Below are 21,442 nucleotides of genomic sequence, written 5' to 3'. Positions count from 1 at the left end.
AAGCTTTGCAGTGGGTACTTTAGGCAATATTTGCTGTGGCACTGTATTTATTTCTTTGCTGGCGGCGATGGCGTATGCGAGGAGATGCAAATTTTTACTTGGTGGTTAATGCGTACTACCGTTTAGTGCGTAGTTATGCGGCGTTCCCGGCAGGTACGCATTAACGAGGTTCCACTGTATTTAGATTTGGGTGCATGTTAAAAAAACACCAAGTCGAAATTCATCCAGAGTCCTCCACTACAGACTGCCTCATAATAATATTGTGGTCTTGGCACATAAAACCCTAAATCCAATCTAGCTTAACAGGTCATAAATAAAACATTTTAATGTAAACTATAAGAAGCACAGTGACTATGTCCTCATAATACAAATATCAGAATTTCAAAGCCAGAAGCCTGAACATTCTGCTTCACAGTTCCAACCCTTCATTCTAAACTGGCACTTCAAATATGACGATGAGCAAGGTTGAACAGCTGGGCACCAAAATTTTTTTTAGAAATATATTACAGGCATGCATAAGCACACCCCCTTGAGGATCTCAATATCAAATCCTGAGCAGTGGGGGCCTCATTACTCAGCTCCAACCCAGATCTTCTGGGCTTGGTCTTCCAGCAAGCTGAGGAGGCCGCCAAGGCCCAAGGGCTCTTGTCCATCTAGCGGGGCCAACCCCCATCTTTGACTTGACGTCAATTAAAGCCGCCACTCTCTCATTAACTAGATATGTTCATACTTATGAAAACTGCTTGCCACTACTGTATTAGACAAAAATGCTGTCAATAGCTATCAGAAAGAGAAGCAACTGCTGCACTCAACAAATGCAGAATGCAGCACGTACAGCTGTCAGAACATGACAGTAGTAAAAAAATCAGTGTTGTCAGACTGTGAATACCAACTGTCATGTTCACACAGGTTCACAAATGAACACTACAGCAACACTGGCTGGTGTAATAATGGCTTTGATACTGTTCTCATAGCCATAAAAGTAATTGCTACACTATGTAAGAAATTCAAACCCTGTTTTAGAATGCACAATTCCACCCTTCACAAGTGAAAGGCAGGCTCTAGTGATAGCACCAGCTGTAAGCAAATGCTTTAATTTAAAGGGACACTAAAGGCAAATATTAAGTCGACGTTAATTGTTGAAATAGCGGCCCAGAAACCTCGTAGCGCTGCTTTTGTGCCAAGGAAGTGCTTATTTTGAAATAAAATCAAGTTTTTAGTGGTCCGCACCGCGTTAGCGCGCTTCAAATCTCCCGCCTGAAAATACGACTCTCATACGTCACTGCTGCCGTGCCCAACGTTGCCCGCTTTTACTGCGCGGCCGCCGACACTAGTAGCAGCCCAGTGGAAGTAGCGGGACCCACAGTAGCAACAACGGCGCTGCGGCAAAGACTTGCTCGGATGGGCACATTCAAAGCCGTCACCAAGTTGCGGTTGGTCTCGTAATCCTCAGTACGAAAGTGCAGCGAGCACACACGCAGAGGTTTTGACTGTTTAGCACACTGGCGCAATGGCATGACACTAAGCCACTTCTACGTAAGGGTTCATTCCGCGGCACCCAGTGAAAAGACACACCGGTTTCCTTGCTGCAGCACTGGCGTTGTGCACCATTCGGGCATCCGGCAATATCACACGCATGCGGCGTTTTGTCGAACTTTCTGTCAGAGCGACTTTCACGAGCGCGCAAAACACGCACGGCAGTACGCGATCCCGAAACTACCACTGAGACGGGCGAGGCACAGTTCGGCGAAAACGGAACCTTTGAACCACGCGCGCGCCGTTCCCCATGGCAACACCACGGAGGTTTTGTTTTCCATGAATCAGGCGGAAACGAACAAACAGCATTTTATTACGTCTTTTGATGCTCAGAATGTTCTTTTTTTTACTGCTGCTAGTTTGATTACTAGTGATTTATTGTAGGCCGACTTCCCTACGTCATTGGAATCGCTTCGAAAATGTCCCACTCGTGGCGCTCATCATGCGATACATTTAGCTTAATTTCTCGGTAAGTAGGGCACTGCTGTTGATAATATTGCCGTTTTAGAAGTTGTCATACATTGGGCTTTCACTCTGACATAAATTGTTATTTGCCTTTAGTGTCCCTTTAAGGCCATACCTATCTAAATGGGTGCCAGTTCATATATTGAACTTCACTGTTTACCAAACTTCAAATTATTCCTCGTTTAACACTTTCGTGAGCGCGCCTATTCCCATTGACAGTATGTTATCGATGACTTCAGAGTTCAAATTTTGGCACTCTCTGAGCACTTCTGGACAGCTAACGCCATTTAAAGGGTAAAAGAGGCAGTACCTTATCAGTTTCGCTTTTGAGTTTCTTTTTTCCGCCGTGGGGGAATTTTTAAAGCTCCTTTGCAGTCAGGGAGTTGAGCGCTCGTGGTTTTGGTTATGGCGTCGACATTGCTCGCAAGTGCTCCACGAAAGCGGCGAATTTCGACGGGTTCCGATGACTCTAAACGTCAATCTCTGGATAATGGTAGAAGCACGGGAGACAACTTCGATTCGTCAAACTTCAGTACGGATGGCGATAGTGCATAAAACCGACCCAGAACATCAGCGTGCACCTCAGAGTGCCCAACAACAGCCACAAAAAAATTGCAAACTGCAAACTATGCAACAAAGAAAGGAAAGTTGAGCAGAAAAAAAAATGTTTTCTGCGAAACATGTGCAGACAATCTTTGTTTCACTGCGTCGAGAAACTAGCGCTGTGGCATGATAGGCACTATTGCTTATATTTTTGCACGTATGTAAATAACTTTTGTACTAAGACATTATAAATGCAGTATTACTTTATTTATAAAGGCTTTGTGTTCAAAACATATATTTCGATTTTTTTTTATGTTTACCCTGTGCAGACTAGCATTGATGTTTTCATATTTTTTGTTACATTTTTCTGTTTTGATGATTTTTTTATAACATTTGAAATAAATCTGTTGTTTGAAATTAATACTGTTGGAAAGACCAATTCTTCCTCTATCATTTGATACCCTATACTTCAGCATCAATCAATTTCTGTGTCAGAAAAAGTATTTCCTGGACTGCCCAAAAACAACCAATTTTTCCACAATCACGAAAGTGTTAAGCAGACGCACCTGCACACCAAAATCTAATATTCTGCATTAGATGAATTTGGTTGAAGTGAGTGTTGGTTGTGTATTTGAATGGTTTAAATCTACAAACACAGAGTGATATCAGACACCAAATATTTCTACACACTCAATGATTCAGGTATGGCGTTAGTATAAAACACCCCAAAATTTCAGAAACCTCATAGCATGCGGTTTTTCTCCCTTCATATGCACAAAAGCATGCATACTCACCCAGTGAAAAAAGCCCACTGCACACTCACCCATTACATCTTAGACACCTCTTTAAATGTGAAAGTTATTAAATGATGCTAAAGAATGACACTTGATCTCAAGCAACTTCACTGTGTCCCATTAAGCGCCTTGGTTGCTCAGAATCACCACCCCGCAGTTCTATGGCTGCAACCGCATTTACAGCGCATGCCAACAAGAACCTTATTGAGGGAAGTATTGACGCAAATACTTTCCCCTCGTAGGTACTCCGTATTCACACGAATTCTTTACAGGATGGCCAATGACAAGTACTAGGTAGCTGAAAATAAACTTCTCTACATGTCACCATTAGCAATTTCTACTACGTAATAGAACCAAAAACGGCTTGTCAGTGTAATCCATCTACAAGTCACCAAAAGTCAAGCATAGTGTCCATTTCTTTTCGATCACACTCTAAAGTTTGCATACATGCGGGTACAGGCAAGAAAAAAATAGTAAATAAAATGACACATACTACTTCGCACAGTCAATCAGCTGGTACTCATTTGAGCGTTCAAAGGCAGCCTGGACACCTTTGTCTTTCCAGAGGATCTCCGTGTGCTCGTAGAACTCCTGTCAATCGTACAAAATGCATTAGTATGCACAGAATAATTCAGCTTGCAAAATATCCTGTGGAAAAAGAAAAAAAAAAACGAAAGGACAAAGTATGACATACAAAATACAGTACAAGCTGCAATGAGCTGTTTAAGGGGAACAATGTTGTGCAATAAAATGTGTCTGTTGGTAAATACTGGTAGTACAATTGCATCACTGTCGCACATGTGTAATATGTCGACTTTTACTCGGCCTCTTTCTCTGGATTTGGCATAGGCAATTCAGAAGGTGGGCATAGCAAGGCCCTGCTTCGCACACACTTAAGGTGTGGAAAAGGTAAACAGACAGAGCAGCTGGGACATCAGAGGAGTTTGGAGAGGTAGTCCTTGGTTAGTGTTCTGGTTCATGTGCCATGAACGGAGTCCATATATTGTTTTCCTTAGACTTTCTTGCCATCTTTTGCCACCTCTACAACTTTTCCAAAGTATGTATTTTCGAAAAACTTTACGCAACACTCAAAACCATACAGCAAGCCCAAATTTGTGCAAACAATATGGAAAGTTTAGAAGTTAAGGAGAGCTGGCAGGTATACACAGTGCACTGTTGCTAATGGGTGCCGTAGTTCCACAGCATGAGAGAATAAAATGTATCCAAAGCTACAGGGGTTAACAGAAGGGTAACTCTCATTCTACCTGTATTTTGAACTCTATGTTTCCTCTATCTCAGGTTTGCAGAAGTTTTAATACCTTTTGCTCTTACTTGTTTAATACTGTTGCAAGGCATTGTGCATTAGCCCAAGATCAAATGAGCACCTTGAATCACTAAGACAAAGAAGCTAACGTTGCAAGAGATGCTGTTGGCCATTGCTTTAACAGCAGCCTTTATATTGTGAAATACACGTTCGTACTTTTTTCTACCTACTCGCTATCTCCAAGTGATTATGCTAAAAATTTTGAGCAAAAATATGCTTAAAGAAAAGCAGCAGGGCTCCTTTAATATTGGGGGTTATAGTAAAGTGAGTGAAACAACTTTTGTAAAAAACTTTTCCGCTGCCATCCTGTGACATAAAGGTGATGACACTGTTTTTGGTGGTAGGCTGCTGTTAATGCCATGAACAGTACTCAAACCAGTTTCCTTGAAGAAAAAGCATTTGTTTTAAGATGGTAATAACACAAAATCACTCATTGCGAACTATCATTTTTGCTTCAAAATGTATTCAAGGCCAGGTGAAAATTGGCAGTTTTCTGAGATGTGTGACACATTTACTGTCCCTAACCCCTAACCCCCCCCCCCCCCCCCCCAAGGAAGACACAGCAACCAGTGAGGTCATGACCAGGATCATCGTTGTGGTCACATGCACGCACACTGTCTAGTGGCCAGTCAAGTTTGACCTTTCAATGAGGGCTAATATTAGGCCGATATTATTATAAATATTTTGCCCAGGGATATGGACAGAAGCCAGTAGGAACCTTCATCTTGGATCTAATTAACCAAAAAATTTAGCTATAATTGGGGTCAAGTTAATGGAAGTGTATTGTAGGCAAGCAATATAACCAAGATGTCATATCTCAAGGTTCACAAAGCCAGTTTTTCACTCAATGGCAAGCTTTCAGATTTTGTAAAATTGACAGTTCATACTGCTGTCACACATACCACTTAGGCTATAATCCTAAAACTTTTTTAACACTTTCTGTGGGCATACTGAATGCAGTACGTATAACTTTTCATTCAAGATTTTGTGCAAAATAAATTTTTTTTAAGTGACACGAAGTGAAGACTTGGAAGCAAAGGGAAATAATGTGTAACTAATGGCTGCTTGAAGTACAGAATATTCACATCTTATTACAGTCCTTTATTCAATGTGCCCAATGCCTTAGTTTCTATGGTTTCATGATAGGAGATAGCTCTCCCAACCTCTAGGTTTCTTTGGTGTCTGATTACACGAGCACGAGACAAAATACATGAAGGTTTAATGAATGAAGAACCAACAGCATACAATAGATGGGCCCTCCTTCCCTCTTTGAAACACGCGGGCAGCTCTTGTTGCTGACGACAGTTGTGTACTTCCAACATTTTCCACATACTAATAAGGCAAAGTTCAGCGACTGTAGTTTAGATTTAGTTTGTTAACAGATTGTATTAACCTATATCTGAGGAACTGCCATGCCTATAATGTCACTAACCTCAGCAAGCTTGGGAAAACTGCTGCGGTAAATAAAGTACTGACAAATGGCCATGTCATCATATACAAAAAGCTTCCAAATAAGAGGCAACATTGAAGACAATTACAAACTCTTGAGGAGAGAGCAAGTAACATTGATGAATTCTACAGCATTAATAAAGGTAGCAGTAATCGTAACAAAGCTAAACACACCTCAATCCTTACTCATCACAATGTACTAGTGAAGTGACACAGTTGTATGAGGATGTTGAATTAGCAATTATGAAGTTGGACACTCAGCACTACCATCATAGGCAACTTCAATGCATGAGTGGAGAAAAAACAACTGTCAACTATGCATCAACATGAGGAATAGCATATACGAGTTTGCATATATATTGCAGTGATCATAGGCAGTGAATTAGGTTCAGGATAGCTTTCAATTTGAAGAGAGAAAGAGAAACAATCCACCAGGCAGCCAGGCAAAAAAACTAATGAATTCGGACTAGTACTCACAAACAAATATGATGCTTTGGAACAGAAGGATAAAGGCAACAAAAAAAAAGCTAAACCTAAAAAAAAATAAAATTTTTCAAGCCACAGTCAAAAGTGGAAGAAAGATATCAAGAGAGCAAATAGGCAAACTTTCCCAAGCAACAAAGGTCTTAAGAAAAAATTGTGCATGAAAGCGTCTAACTGCAGATATCAGACAGAATTGATCGAACTATCAAAGTTGATAAAACAAGAAGAAAGTAAACAATAGTCAAAATTACAATGGCCCAAATATTCAGGGTGTAGTAAACAATGGGGCAGCATGGCATTAACAAAATGGAAACTTGATATTGGCAAGGCCAAGTTGTATGCACTGAAATATAAGCAGGATAATGTCATAAGAAATTTCTATGATAGAGTAAAGGCAGCAAAGCAATTCCATACAAAGCTGTATGATACTCACAGCAGCCACATAACCCCGACTAAGAAGTTTGTGCAAGTTAGAAGCTTCACAAGATAAGTTAAGAGGAAAAGTAGGGGAAAAGATGAACTAACAGTAGACATCATAACACAGACTGGAAAAATGCATTAAGTTCAATAGAGACACAGCAGTCATAGATGTACTGTAAATATCTTAGAAAATATCTTTATAGATTCCTGAGGCACTCAAATTAAATACTGACTAACAAGGGTATCAGGCAAAGAGACACAATTCTTCTAATGCTATTATTGGCTGCATGCTTAGAAATATCAAAGCTGTTAGACTGTGAAGGATCGGGTATGACAATTTAAAATCACAGTAATGATGACAAGGATATGACTTGCAACATGTGACTGACAAGCACAGTCATCAAAGTATGAGAGCAAGTCTCAAGATATGTTCAACAGCTCAGCACAAAAAGATTGGCACTCAGCATCTAAAGCTGGTGCAAGAATGCATTTATCAATGTCGTCAAAGGGAACCTGAATCATAAGGAGGAAACCTACTGAATAAAAATGGGTTGCACATAACTACCCTTGCAAACAAGGACATACAACACAATTGAATTTAAGAAGAAAGGGAGTTCAGCAGGTTGTGCAATGTAGGGCAGATAAATGGAGATCTATAGGAGCAGGGATGCAACAGCCAAAATAGGATTTGGAGCAATTTTTGGAGCAGGAAAATCTCTCTTTTGGAGCAGGAAAATCCAAATTTGGAGCAGGTTACGGGGAAAAAAAACTCCGTTTTGGAGCTCAAAATTCCAAATTTGGAGCAGCTTCACAAACAAAGCTTGCTTTTGGAACAGTAACAAAAAAATATATGCAAACATTTCGATGTCACCACCACAATCTTGTTTTCAGTGAATAACATGCTGAATAATGCCAGTGAATTCTCCGGAAACCAGTAAGGCCTTGTGCATTGGTGAATTTGCACCAAGGTCCTTTACACCTGGCCTACGCCACTGGCTGATCACGTCACTGTTGCAATCCACTTCATTCAGCACCGATGCGCTGAATTTTGTATTCCGCCCTGCTAAGAAGATCTTAAGGAGAAAGTCCATTTTAAAGAGAGCCGCCATATGTGTATATAGTTCAAGAGAAAAGTCTTAAGTCCGCTGTTTATATGTCATGCAACGTCTAAGACAAACCAGCCAATAAGTACAATCTTCATAAGTGCGTCCTCCCCCTTATCTTTATATATATATATATATATATATATATATATATATATATATATATATATATATATATATATAGAGAGAGAGAGAGAGAGAGAGAGAGAAAGGGAGCTATGCACAGCGAAAGTCGGCATCGTTTGATTGAACGCAGTGGCTGTCGCCGCGTAGAGCCAAACCCTTCCTAGTTTCGTGCAGCGCGTCTCCAACAAAGCGGACGCCATCACTCACGGGTCGGTCGCGTGCTCTACCGTACGACAGCTTTTCCCGAGGAGTATTCCTACCCGCTCCGCTCGTGACCGCATGTAGGGATATGGCAAAGATTTCGTTGGGTTAACAATGGTGAGCTGCTTTCTTTTCTGCAAGCGACGCGCAATCTGCGTTTCCGCTCAGGTGGCGTCAGCCAACGGCATACTTGGGTTCGTCGCCTATATTATGCGTGCAATATATTAACAGTATAGTACCAATAGCGCTATGCCGCACGTGCTACCGAGCAGATATAAAGAACCTGATCGCGATAAGGTTGCTGGCGATAACTCGTACTGACAAGCTCGTTGGTATCTGCCATGAAGCATTCGCGCCAGGAAAGCGGTGACCGCACTCGCGTCGCCGTCTAAATGATTAGTCGACCAATGTCCACATTTCCAAAAAAACGGAAGGCCTTTTTCGGCACATTGTGGTGTCGGCCTCACCGCGACCGGGGGGGAGCAAGTACCTTGATGAACTCTTTCGGCTAAGGCGGTCAGGGTTTTCGCGTGTAGTACTTCTCTAAGCAAAAGCTTTACTCGTCAGTAGATTTAAAAAGACTTTACTGTATACAACCCGCGAATTCGTGCACGTGAGTACTGCTATTTGAACAAAGGCAACGTTGAACCGGAATCCACCAAACAATAACGACATCCCCACTAAGATTTGCAGCACGTGTCAAACGGCTCGTTTGTAAGTTAACTTTCTTTATGCGGTGCTTCCACATTAAATAGGCGTTCACCTTTGCTCATGCTGAATGACCCTGTAAAGCAGCGTTTGAACCAGTAGTAAAAACTTCATTTACGCCCACCGGCCCACCAGTAAACACACCGGAACAGATTAACGTCCTGTTTGAGTCAAGCGCCACTGGGTCGAATTGGATTGGATGAAAGTGCCTCTGGTGCTTCTTTCAACATTAGGTCGCCAATACGGGCTTCGTTTTGCGTTAAAACGAGGCTAAAACTAGCGCAACCGAAAAGTTTTGCGGTTACCGGGGGCGTTTTGGCGCAGCGTGGCGCAATTTCGAGAAATATCGCGGTTTTGGCGCAGCTCGGCGCAGAAAAATGAAATTGTATCAAAATGGCGCAATTGGCGCAGCTGTTGCATCCCTGTAGGAGTCATAAAAATGGGCCCTAAGGAAAGGTAAGCGCAGTCGAGAACTACGGAGAACTACTGTGATCACAAAGGAATTTGTAGGCACTGGATCGTGCCAGCTGGTGAAATGAGTAATTGGAGATGGTTGGAATAGAAGGCATCCTGCACAGGGTTGACGATGATGATGGTGAAGAGTAAGTCAAGGTAGGATTTGGAGATTTTGTTTCAAAAGGTGGCGTTGGGGAGGGGAGGGATCCAACTTTCCACCTCTCTGTGTGTACACATACAAACTGAAAACTTTCAGGGAGTTGGAACCCCCCCTTCAACACCCCTCCTTGCTGTGCTTTACGTTTGCTTAAATAACACATTAGAAGGCAAATGACCTCTTATACAGCTGCAAAAGGCTGCAATTTGAACTACGATACTTCTAGATGAATACAGCCTTAACCGTACACACTATGCGATGCTGTCCTGACTAATGCATGAAAGACATCTACGAGTCCTAACAAGCTATTAGTACCTCTACATTGATGAATTTTTTTCATGCCAAACAGGTAAACATTCTTTATCTGTTCAGGTAGAGTCGCTAATATTGATCCCTGTCCAAATTTTCACCCAAGAACAGTTCAACATCATGTTTAAAGAGAAATGATGCGCTTGAGTGTTTAATGCCCATATCTAGAAGACAGCTAATCCTTCTCAAATGATAACACATGCAGCAAAAATGTTGCTTAGATATTACCAACTATTCCTAAAAAAGCCTCAAAGTACAAGAAATAAGTCAAATCAAGGTTTTCTGCAAAGTATGCTAAACCCACTAAAGAGGTACTTCATAGCTTTATGGAGTAATAAAGTGCTGGAATATTGTGCACCGCTCAATGAGAACTTGAGTAGCCCCTTTTTCACCAACTAATTTCGTGCAGACAATAAAGAGTGACAATAACACAGTTTAGCAGCACTCATACTTTCATTTCACGGGTATAAAACAGTTAGTGCACCACAGTTAAGCCTTGGGCTAGTCTGTACATACTCATAAGGGAAACAGTGTGTAAAGGTTCAGTACAAAAAAGAGGGGAAAGCACTGTTGTATATAGCCTTTCTTTGTCCTATGTCTTTACGCGCTGTTCTTACAGAGAACAGAGGCTGGTGGCAATAAAAAATGAAAGGTAGTTTCCTTAAACATCACATCCATACTGCAGTGCAAACTTATCAGTGTGACGTCCAAAATTTTGGAATATTTTTGCTTGCGTACATAATATCTGTGAGGAACACTCGTTACACTGAGGCTTCAGGACATAATGTTCATTCATGATATAAATAAATGCATTTCTATCACCTAACTAGTCCTGATATATCAATCTCAAATGCCAGACAGCTTGTGTAGAATCTCTTATGTGACAATACAAACCTTAGTTCTTGTATCTTTGCTGTCCTACCAAGTCTCCATAAATAATAAGATTCCAATGTCCAAAGATGTTATTTGCCACTTCAATTATACATTACTATTCACTAGGCATCTCTTAATTCAAAGCCATATAAATATAATACTCAAAGAATATCCCCCTTTTTAGTTTTCAGAATGGGAAGAGGAAAATTACATTTACTAGTGCACTCAGCATTCTGCAAACTTGATAAATTAATTTCTACGAGGGATGTAGCCAATCAATGGCCACATGCTGAATAAACAAGCAAGTTCATTTGCAAATTCTGCACGTCTGCACTTCATCCTTTCCTGACTATTTTGCCAAGAAAGCTGAACAAAAATAAATGCTATTTCAAGTTCCATGAAGAATACTGTGCTTTGTCAACATTTTTTTAACCAATTCAAAAACATTGCAGAGTTTGTGTTGTTGAGGTGGATTGCTGATGTGGCAGATGTTGCCTGCAAGACAAATCACAATATCCAATGGCGAATTTAAAAACTTCACGGCCTTTTTAATTATTCATTATGACATACAAGTCTCAATCACAAAATTGAAGCCAAGCATTAGCGAGGCAATGTCTCGCGATCAGTAAATATAAGACTAGAGCCATTTCTTTATATGCCTCTAAAGTATGCTAAACTATATGTAGGCATTACAGCTGATTAACCACCCTTAAAAGTTTCACACATGGTTTTGTAACACCCATGTATTTCATAATTTATACAGCAGCCCAAACAATACAAAAAATTGTGGAGAAAAAGGACAAAAAACACAGCACCGTCAACTGTGGTCTTGTGTACTGTTTGCACTCCCTATTTCAATTATGAATTTCAACCAACTAGCTAAAGTATTAGTGTTGTTACAGTCCATGTATTAACCCAATTTTAAAGCAGCACATCTTGAAAAGTGGTCATAGTTCTAGTATTTACATTAAAGGGGTCCTGAACTACTTTTCCAAGTATTCATCGAATTAACTCAGCATCGGAATTTACTGCTCCAAGAATCGATTGCCACAAATATTTTTTTGATTCCGTAAAGAATGAGAGCAGTTATAGGGATTTGTCAAGCACTCTGAAATGCTTTTTCTCTGCTCTTGCCCCGACGAGTGCACTGGAAACTACACAGGGGAATGGGGGCAAGAATTAACGTCAGTGCACATCATGAACATGAGCACGTGTCAGGAAATGTGTTTGCCCACTCACGGTACGATTCTGGTGCATGTTAGTGCTGCTGTGTAATTTTAGCACGCTACAGAGCACAGCGGTGGCATGTGGCAGCACCCCGCGGTAAGAAGCACACCAAATCTGTCAGCCGCTGGCAGGTTTGAGAATAAGGACAAGGACACTTGAGAAAGTTGCAACTTCGTACTTCGCTTGTGAACTCTATGTGCTGCATGCAACTACAAAGTTTGGCTGAGCTACTCATAGCAGTGGTTGCTGTTCATAGAATGTGCTTTTCACAAAGCCTGAGGATGCTTGAGGACCCCCCAAGTAAACATTACTCCACTACTATTTGATTTCAATTTCCCATCCTAGAACGTGTATGTCAAAGTGAACTATTATTGTATATCTTTCAAATATTTTTACTAGCACCCCCTTGTTACCATCTGTCACGCAAATAACATCGGTTCCTTCCCAAGCGCGCTTGAAAAGTCAGAAAAGTGTTGTCACAGGTGATCTCCTAATGACCCCCTATGCATATATTGTGCAATCACATTGAAATCTGACCCAGAACTTTTCGGAAGTGCATAGCTGCGAAAACTTGTGCAGACTACATCAGCAGGTCAGCTTGTTTATGGCAAATGAATGATACAATAGGTATGAATGAGCCACTCAAAACAGCGCCGAGAGAGAGCGAGTGAGCAAGTGAGAGTGTGTGTGCTTTCTGCCTGCTATTTGCAAATGAGCAATGTCAACACCACTTTAACAAGCAATAAAAAGCAGCAGCCCTGCCTAGACTTACCGCAGGGTAGTCAAAGTCTGGGGAGCTGGCTACATCCTGAATGTAGTCCACCCGCCATTGATTTTCAGATTTTTCCAGCTGTACCGGTGGTACAAGTGTGCTCATGGCACCGGTGATAGTCTGGTTGGAGTGCGATAATGTATGTCAGTGCACTGCACAAAAATCTGAAAATTATTCTTACAGTGCCACAAGAATATAAAAACTAGAGCCGTACCAGGATTGCATCTCGTATGTTCTTTTTTATATCTTCTATTTTTTGTTTCTTCTCTCTGAAATGCAGGTAAGATTATTTCACATTAGTGTGGCAGTAAGTTATAACACAACAGCACGCAAAAATTACAAAGCTATACTCTATCTTACAAGCTGGTTGCAGCAGGATAGAAGTTACGAGGTGCAAGCAAGCCACATGCTTGCACAGCAAAACACAGTTCTGTTTGCAACTGCGTGTAGAGCGCATACAGGACAAACCGAGAGCAACAACGTCTGGTGAGGAACTGTTCACTGTTTCCCAAAAACGCGAGCAGGCGCACAGGCCGCATCGAAGCGATGCTAAGAAGAAATAGGAGAGAAGGCACGCGGTTCGAGTCGTCCCGTCTTCCCCACTTTACCCGTCCGGTGGCAGCAGAGGCGGCAGCCAGCACGAGTTTTTTTGTTAGTTTACAAGGCCGCAAACACCGACTTCAGGGCACAACGTAAGAGGATACACTAAATGCATTATAATTGGCAAGGTTAAGAGAAAATGTGCTTTGTTTGGCACGTGCAACGTCATAGTGATATGCAATACGCTAATCACAATCCACACATACGTCATTGTGCCTTTCATTATTGCATCAGTAACCGCCACTAATTGTGGTGGTGAAGCAACATGGCAGCGCCCATGCAAACGCGACCGCCCGCTTCGATCTAGACTCGGGCTTGCTACTTGCCCACAGTCCTGATAGCAATAAATAAATGGTGGAATCAGCTATCACTTTGCGTCATCTCACGCTGAGGAAAAAATATGAGGTATGTTTTGTTGAGATCAACTGTTGGTTCAGTCATGCCTGCTAAGCCTTGTCCACGAGAATTAGCAGTCATGCCTGCTAAGCCTTGTCCACAAGAATTTTAGAATGAATCTTGGAAACTGTGCAAAATAGTTAGGAATACAATGCTGCTGAAGCGTCAGGACACAAATATAACGCGAACACAAGCGTCAGTTTAGAATTTATGGGTCAGACAGCGCACGTTGACGACTATAAATTTGAGGAAGAAGAAACCAGCTTCAATGGGCGCCTCCATGTTTATTTTTCTGGCACTGCCATTGCTGCCCAACGATAAAGGGCGTTGGGTGCTGCCGTAAGCTCACTTTACTTGCAGACGCTATGCGGATGCTGAGCAGACTATGGGCACGGATGAATACATCATGACGTATTTTTGCTCTTCCTATTGGCTAAACAGCCCATAGCCTCCACAGTGCCGCAACCAGCTTGTGAGATGGAATATAATAAAGCAACAAGTTCATAGACTTCAAAAATAATCATGACAATTAAATGCATTAACTATATTAACAGTCATAGATGCAACACACTTTGGAATTGTATTTCATTTTGTATGGGTGTCACATATAAAAGGTGACAGCGAAAATAACATCAAAGAAGAGGAAGACGATAAGCATGAAGTGGCGTACAACCGTGCGACTAGAAGAAGAGGAAAACGACGTGGGAGATATAAAAAGAAGGCGACAGGGCATTGGGCGCGAGGTGCTCGATCCTCAGCGTATGAGCTGGGTAGGAGCATCGCTGGCTTCTGTTCTGGGCACTCGTGCTCTTTTGTTCTGCAGCACAGCACCATAGTCCCCAGCAGTTCGAAAACACATTCAACGAATCGGATGGCAGCCGCAACTACCTGCAACGCCCAGGGAGCGCTGTCAGCTTGTGTTCCAAGTGCACCATCCTACGATACCATAGTGTAGTCCTCGCCTGAGCCAGATCCTGGTTCTTGGAAAATGCTGGCTGCCTCAAGTACCTGCAAAGCACAGGTCGGAGAACCCAGAAACCTCCAAAAGTCAAGCCCAACGCCAGTTCGCGTTCAACAGAGCAAGCCTGCACCATCAACTCTGACGGCAATATCAACGCCAGTGACCCACGTGACACCAGACCTCCGCTTGCATCGGCACAGAACGCCACGAGTTCAGTGACGAACGCTTCATACTGTCGAGTTACTTGATTCTTGTATTTGCTTTCTGCGTTATAGCCTTGTTTGTTGCGGGATTATTAGCGTGTTTGTTTTGTTGTGCTTGCAGTTCTTTTCTGGAAAATGTGCCTTGCTATTAGTATGTATTAAAAATGCAGTTGCGCAACGCTCTCGTCTTCCTCTTCTTTGACCTTATTTTCGCTGTCACCTCTTATATGTGACAATAGGAATGCTGCCAGAGTTTCAACGAGATATACTTGGGATAAAGCAGAAAAGAATTGAAAGTTAAAAACCCAGCAGACCTCTGGTTGCATATGAACCAACAACACTGGCATGAATATCCAACATTATTCAAATTTGGCTGTCTTTAGCCCCACCATAACATAAATTGGATGCATTTGAAGACGTCTGTGTAATGGATGCTAACCAGTGGTTAACAGTGGCAAAACAAAGGGGGAGTTCAATCCATGCCGAAATTTCTGCATTTTGTATGTACAACCGAGTGCAAAATGGAAACGCGTGCCAAACTGCATCACTGTGCCTTCTGCCAATAGCATGGATAAGCTCGAAAGTTTATACTGCACATGCTCATTCTTTTCGACCTGCCAGTCAGCTCGTTCACTCGCTTCAACTGTGAGCGTATCGTAACGCGCAGAGTGCAAGATGTCACTTCTGCAGCAAGTGTGGAAGCGCCCGGCCGATAACATTGTTGCAAAAATGCCTAGTTTTATAAATGAGGTGTTTCATCGCTATTATTGCTCAGCGCTTCCGCAGTGACTGCACAAGTGGCACCTTGCGTGCTCTCACGTGTCCCGATACGTTCGCAGTAGAAGCGAGCGAATGAGCAGACTGGCACGCCGAAAAAAACGTGCGTGTGCAGTACGAATGAACTCTCGTGCTCAGCTATGCAGTCGGCAGAAGGCACAGTGATGCAGTTTGGCACGTGTTCCCATGGTCTCTCAAATTTTGCACTTGACTGTACATATACACACATACAAATGCATGCACAAAGGTGCTTAAGAGAGAGGGGTCGGACACCCCCCCCCCCCAAGGAAAAAAAAATAAATTTCAGAAAACAGCAGACGCAGAATGCTCTAAACGTGCTTAACCGTGTGTCAGCAAGTCAGTGCAGGTGCATGAATTATTTTCCTCCTTGCTCAATACCTCACGAACAAGTTTCGCAATAATCCAAAGCATTTTTAAAAGATGTCATATAAGCTCAAAAGCAATTCTCTAAATTTTCTTGACACAGAGTCACATACTGCATGAAATGAATTTCGGTTGCGTAAAAACAGATGTCAGTGATCGCTATAACTCCATTACTCTGAACAGCAGCTATGAGACCTAGAGTAATTAATGTCTGAAGACTCCAAGTAGACATCTGAGATGACACCCTCCCTCCAGATACAGCGCAATGCTTGCAAGCAACAGCAGAATCACACTGCCCACAGTACCACTATCTGACAGGCACAACGTAACAACCATCTGCAAGGTGGTGCTCAATAGGAAGCAAGGTACAGCACTAAAATGACAAGGACGTGACAAGACTAGGACACGCACTGCACAACATTCAATAACTACTGAACTGTACTGTTGATGAATGTGGCACTGCGCATCTTTGATGTGTTTTATGTGACCTTTTCCAGGGGGGGATGCAACCGGACCTATGGTTATGGTTGTTAAGGACAAAAGATCTTGACTGCGACTCTATAAAAAAAAAATTTTCAGACCAATGTTTCAGCATGACCTGTACAGAAATTAATGGAAATTATATATATATATGTATAAATGGTGAACTAATAAAAGCATGAATAAAGCTTTATTGTGACTTTAGTTCAAAACATTGGAAAGACAGCTAGTGCTACTACAACTATGAAACTAATATTGCAACTTCCTTAGAATATGAGCTTTCTACGGAACTAAAAAAATTATTGTACTCCACTGTTTCAATACAATTTCTTTTCAATTTGACACACCATTTATGGGCCTTTCTTCTTGGGGAAAGTCGTCAATAAAATTTTCTATTCAGGAATTGTGTGTTCAGTTCAGTCACTAAGCACTGACGGGAACTTTAAAGGGGAAAAAAATAATTGCAAAGAAAAAGTTCCTTATAAAAGTAAAAGCACTTTTTAACACAAAGTTTCAGGTGGCCAAACGTCAGGTGCATGATGCAACTTTGAACTTTTCCAGAGTTTCTAATGTCTATCAATCAGTACCAAGTGCATCAAGCACTAGCAATATCAAAGGTCATTTTATGCACGCCACCAATATTCGTGAAGCCTGCACTTGCACAAGAGTACTGATTATAACGGTCCGCAGCGGTGTTCCGACTTGCACAAAGCCTGCAGTTTTCGAATGACAAAAAAAAAAGGAAAAAAAGAAACTGATGAATTGCAAACTTTCTAAGTAGTTGTGAAACATAGAACAGCCGAACATGTTCCGAACTTAAAAAAAATATGAGAGGAAGTATAGAGCTAAGCATTGTCACAGCAGTGACAGAAAAAGTTACTCACACATGCATGTTGCAGTGCTATTTTCTTCAAATATTTTAAACACTCGAATAACGCAAGTAATTTTTCATCACTTCCTCACATGATTATGTAAAAAAGGACACCTTGTTTTAGCAGTTGTATCAATTTTGTAGCATAAAGATTGGAAACCATAGAGTTTGAAACATTACCTAGAGGAAAATCTAGCACCACTGCCTACGCGAGTTTACCAACGGGCACTACTCCATTATGGGAATGGCAGCATATGTATACGAGGCTAGTGTTGGCTAGCACTGAGTGAGGCTTGGCCTAAAACATGGATCAGACTGCACAGACAAGGCTTCTTTCAAATAAAAAAATCAGAAGTTTCTTTCACCTTGCAATAAGTTCACTCAACTGCAGTGCATATTTAAGCAGTGAGAAGAAGAAATAGATGACAAACTGTCACAACGCTCGGGCAGATGCCCTCAAAATTTAGTAGCCCACGAATGCTTGTTCACATTTCGTCTAGTTCCACAGTGCTCATGAAGTGAAATATGACATCGGAACTTTTTAGTTTAGCGGCTGCTATGTGCAATTGCTCAAGATAACCGAATCACATCACTACAAATCTGGCCGCTAAAGGTAATGTTGGCTCTCATGCAAGCATTCCAAGTTGAAATTACGCCGATATGACAAGCTGAAAACTATGGAAACAAAAGTATATGTGAATTACTTGGCCCTGAATTGTGTTTTAATCTGTGAGCACTGTATACAGCAGGGAACATCAGTGTGTGTGGAAGCTAGTAGGCACCACCACCGGCTGGCGGCTGCAGCGAGTTTCACACAGGCGCAGTGCTCTTTCAACACATGAATGGCTCACTTCATGACAATTCATGAAGTATGTCTGCTGCCACACATTCGAAGCGCGGCAGCAGACAATAGCAGCGCAAACTCACAGCGCAAACTGCGCCTGCATGAAACACTTGCCGGCTGGCAGAGGAGCCACATGGTCGCCAAGGAGTATTAAAGGGGTGTTCGCTTTAACAGTCGACTGCTGTATACATCCAACTAGAAGTGCTCAATTTTTTTTTTTAACACAGCTATTCACATGCTGCTTCAGTAAAATATGAGCCACTGTGACAGATGAAAAACTTAGCGTTCCAGCTCTCCGAAAGCAATCCAAAGCCACTATATCCTGGCATTCTCATGCATACAACCGCATCACAGTACTAGTTTTCCCTCTACGTAAAAGTAAGAAACCCTACCGCTGCAACAAACTAAGTTTTCAGAAGCAATGGTTACTTTCGCACGCAGGTGGATAATCAACAGCACAACTGTTAAATCCCTCGTGGTGCAACTATGAGCACACCACCTCCGTAAAACAGTAATAATTGTTAGCATTTTATGTCCCAAAACCACGATATGATTACGAGAGACACCATAGTGGAGGGCTCCAGAAATTTCAACCTCCTGGGGTTCTCCTGGGGTCCTGGGAATTAGGTGCACGTCCTGGGGACGTGCACCTAAATCTAAGCACACGGGCCTCTAGAAATTTGTTGCCTCCATCGAAATGCGGCCGCCACGGCCGGGATTCAACTTGCAACCTTCGGGTCAGCAGTCAACCACCATAACTAGTACATCACCGTGGCAGCTACCTCCGTGAAATGATTTGGTACACTTGAACCTCGTTATAACATACTAGTAACATCGAGACTCTTATTTAGTTTGTTATACCTGATATTTGCTGTAACAGATGATTTAAAAATAGGCTCTAGCAAAACCGAAATAGGCTCTAGCGAAATGGATATCTGGATCGCGCAAGAATCCTACATATCAAAACATATTATTCTAGGCTTCAAACCTACTACAAACGAAGTAATCCTTACCTGTCTCCTTGTGGCATTTCAATAATAATAACTGTTGGGGTTTTACGTCCAAAAACAAAATAAGGTCATGAGGGACGCTGTAGTGGAGAGCTCCACAAATTTCGACCACCTGGGGTTTTATAACATGCACCTAAACAGGCGTCTAGCATTTCGCCTCCATTGAAATTTGTGGCATTTCTAACTAATAATAATATCTGGGGTTTAACGTCCCAAAACCACGATATGATTATGAGAGATGCCGTAGTGGAGGGCTCTGGAAATTTCGACCACCTGGGTTTAAATAGGACAGAACCTGATAATGTGAAGTTACAACAGAACAAAATTCATTTAACAAAACAGGCATGCGTTCACATTTATTTGGAGGAGGATGTGAACTTCGTCTGGTGGCTTTTCACAACACTGTGCAGAATGAATTTTCCCCACAATGTACACCCGTGAGCAAAAATATACGGACCACGGAAGCACATGCCGAAATTGCCGTCGCCACTAGATGGTGCAGACGACAATTTCGGAACGCGCTCCTGTGGTCCGTATACATTTGCTCATGGGTGTACTATCGTGAGCAATACGAGATCGAACACGCGAGCGCTTGGCAAGTAGCCTCGAACCCTACATCAGCTGATTCGCAGCGGCCACTGTCGGAAACAAAGTGGAAAGGGCGCCGCGCTTCTGCTAACTGTTGACACCAGGGGCGTAGCCAGGGGGGGGGGGGGGGTTCAAATTCCCCCGAAATTTTTCAGTTTTGCTTGCGTATATATACACGCACACATACAAACGCATGCACGAACATACATAAAGTATGGTTGAACCCCCCCCACGAAAAAAATTTCTGGCTACGCCCCTGGTTGACACTCCCACCTCGATACCGTTGCTGCAAAGCGGTAGCTTATAGCGTGGCTGCTAGCGGCAATATGAGTTCATATCAACGCGCACAGCCACAGCCAATGAACCATCAGCCTATGTAGCTGCTGAGATCTAGGGTGTGACGTAGCCTGCCGTGATGCACAGGCCATGCTTGCATTATAACGAGATGGTGTTGGCTGATCATTTTGATACGCCTCTATTATTTTTGTTTTTCGTGCAATTTTTTTTTGTTACCATTGTTAGCGGTCGATGATGAAACACGCAACGCAAGTAAACAACGGGGACACAGGAAGGGAACACACACAGCACTGACGGTCGATGGCACACAATCAGCTGCTGTTTTGCAGCAATGCTAGCCAAGCGGTAGTGCCAACAGTCAGCGGAACAACGCCCTCCTTTTCTCTCCGGTTCCGACAGCGCCATCCAGGTATCATGTAATCTCGGTTTTGAGGCTACTTGCCACGCGCACGCGCGTTCGAGCTCATATTGCTCACGATAGTACATGCATGAGAGGGCCTTTCTACTTAAGCTGTTTCAGTTGTCAGGAGTTTCTCCAAGTCTTTCAATATTTATACTGCTTTCTATACTACCTTTCGCATTTTTAGCCTTGCGCAACCCATACATTGCTTTGTTACAACCGATATCGTAGCGTCTCTCACATTTCTGGCTTTGTTATAAAAAGAATAAATGTCACTGAAATAAAGCCTGACTAACCAAAGTTCGTATTTAGTTTACTATAACTGATAATTTGCTATAGCAGAGCTCATTATAACGAGGTTCAACAGTACTACATAAAAAAAATTTCTTGGCTCTTTAACATTATGCCTCACTTTTCACAAGATGAATCACCAGGGCCATAAAAATGTTTACTGACTTCTGATAAGTTTGCCTTTACACCTACAGCATTTTTTTTTTGCAATCAGCAGTCTTCATGAAAGCTTGCATGTAGGAAAACAATTCCAAATTCATCCTTGCTTTAATACTTACAACCATTCTTGCTATCATCTTTACAGGGATTAGTAGTAATTCGTGGTGGTAGTAAATCAAAGACATTAAAGACAGAGTATACCGTACCAACTCATATGTGTTTTGCCTGAAGTAAA

General features: G+C 42.1%; 1 protein-coding gene across 2 annotated transcripts in view; it reads right to left on the bottom strand.

The window, feature by feature from the left end:
- LOC119374703 (guanine nucleotide-binding protein G(s) subunit alpha) overlaps window positions 1–21,442 on the bottom strand; it is a 132,200-nt gene that overhangs the window by 106,870 nt on the left and 3,888 nt on the right. For both annotated transcript variants that reach the window (XM_037644887.2, XM_037644892.2), the window contains exons 3-5: window positions 13,161–13,215; window positions 12,947–13,066; window positions 3,832–3,929 (exon numbers count right to left, since the gene is read on the bottom strand). In XM_037644887.2, the coding sequence (XP_037500815.1) occupies window positions 3,832–3,929; window positions 12,947–13,066; window positions 13,161–13,215 (273 nt within the window). The remainder of the gene's footprint in view (window positions 1–3,831; window positions 3,930–12,946; window positions 13,067–13,160; window positions 13,216–21,442) is intronic.

This window comes from Rhipicephalus sanguineus, chromosome 1, assembly GCF_013339695.2.
Source record: "Rhipicephalus sanguineus isolate Rsan-2018 chromosome 1, BIME_Rsan_1.4, whole genome shotgun sequence".
NCBI lineage: Eukaryota > Metazoa > Arthropoda > Arachnida > Ixodida > Ixodidae > Rhipicephalus > Rhipicephalus sanguineus.
This window is presented reverse-complemented; position numbering and strand designations above follow the sequence as displayed.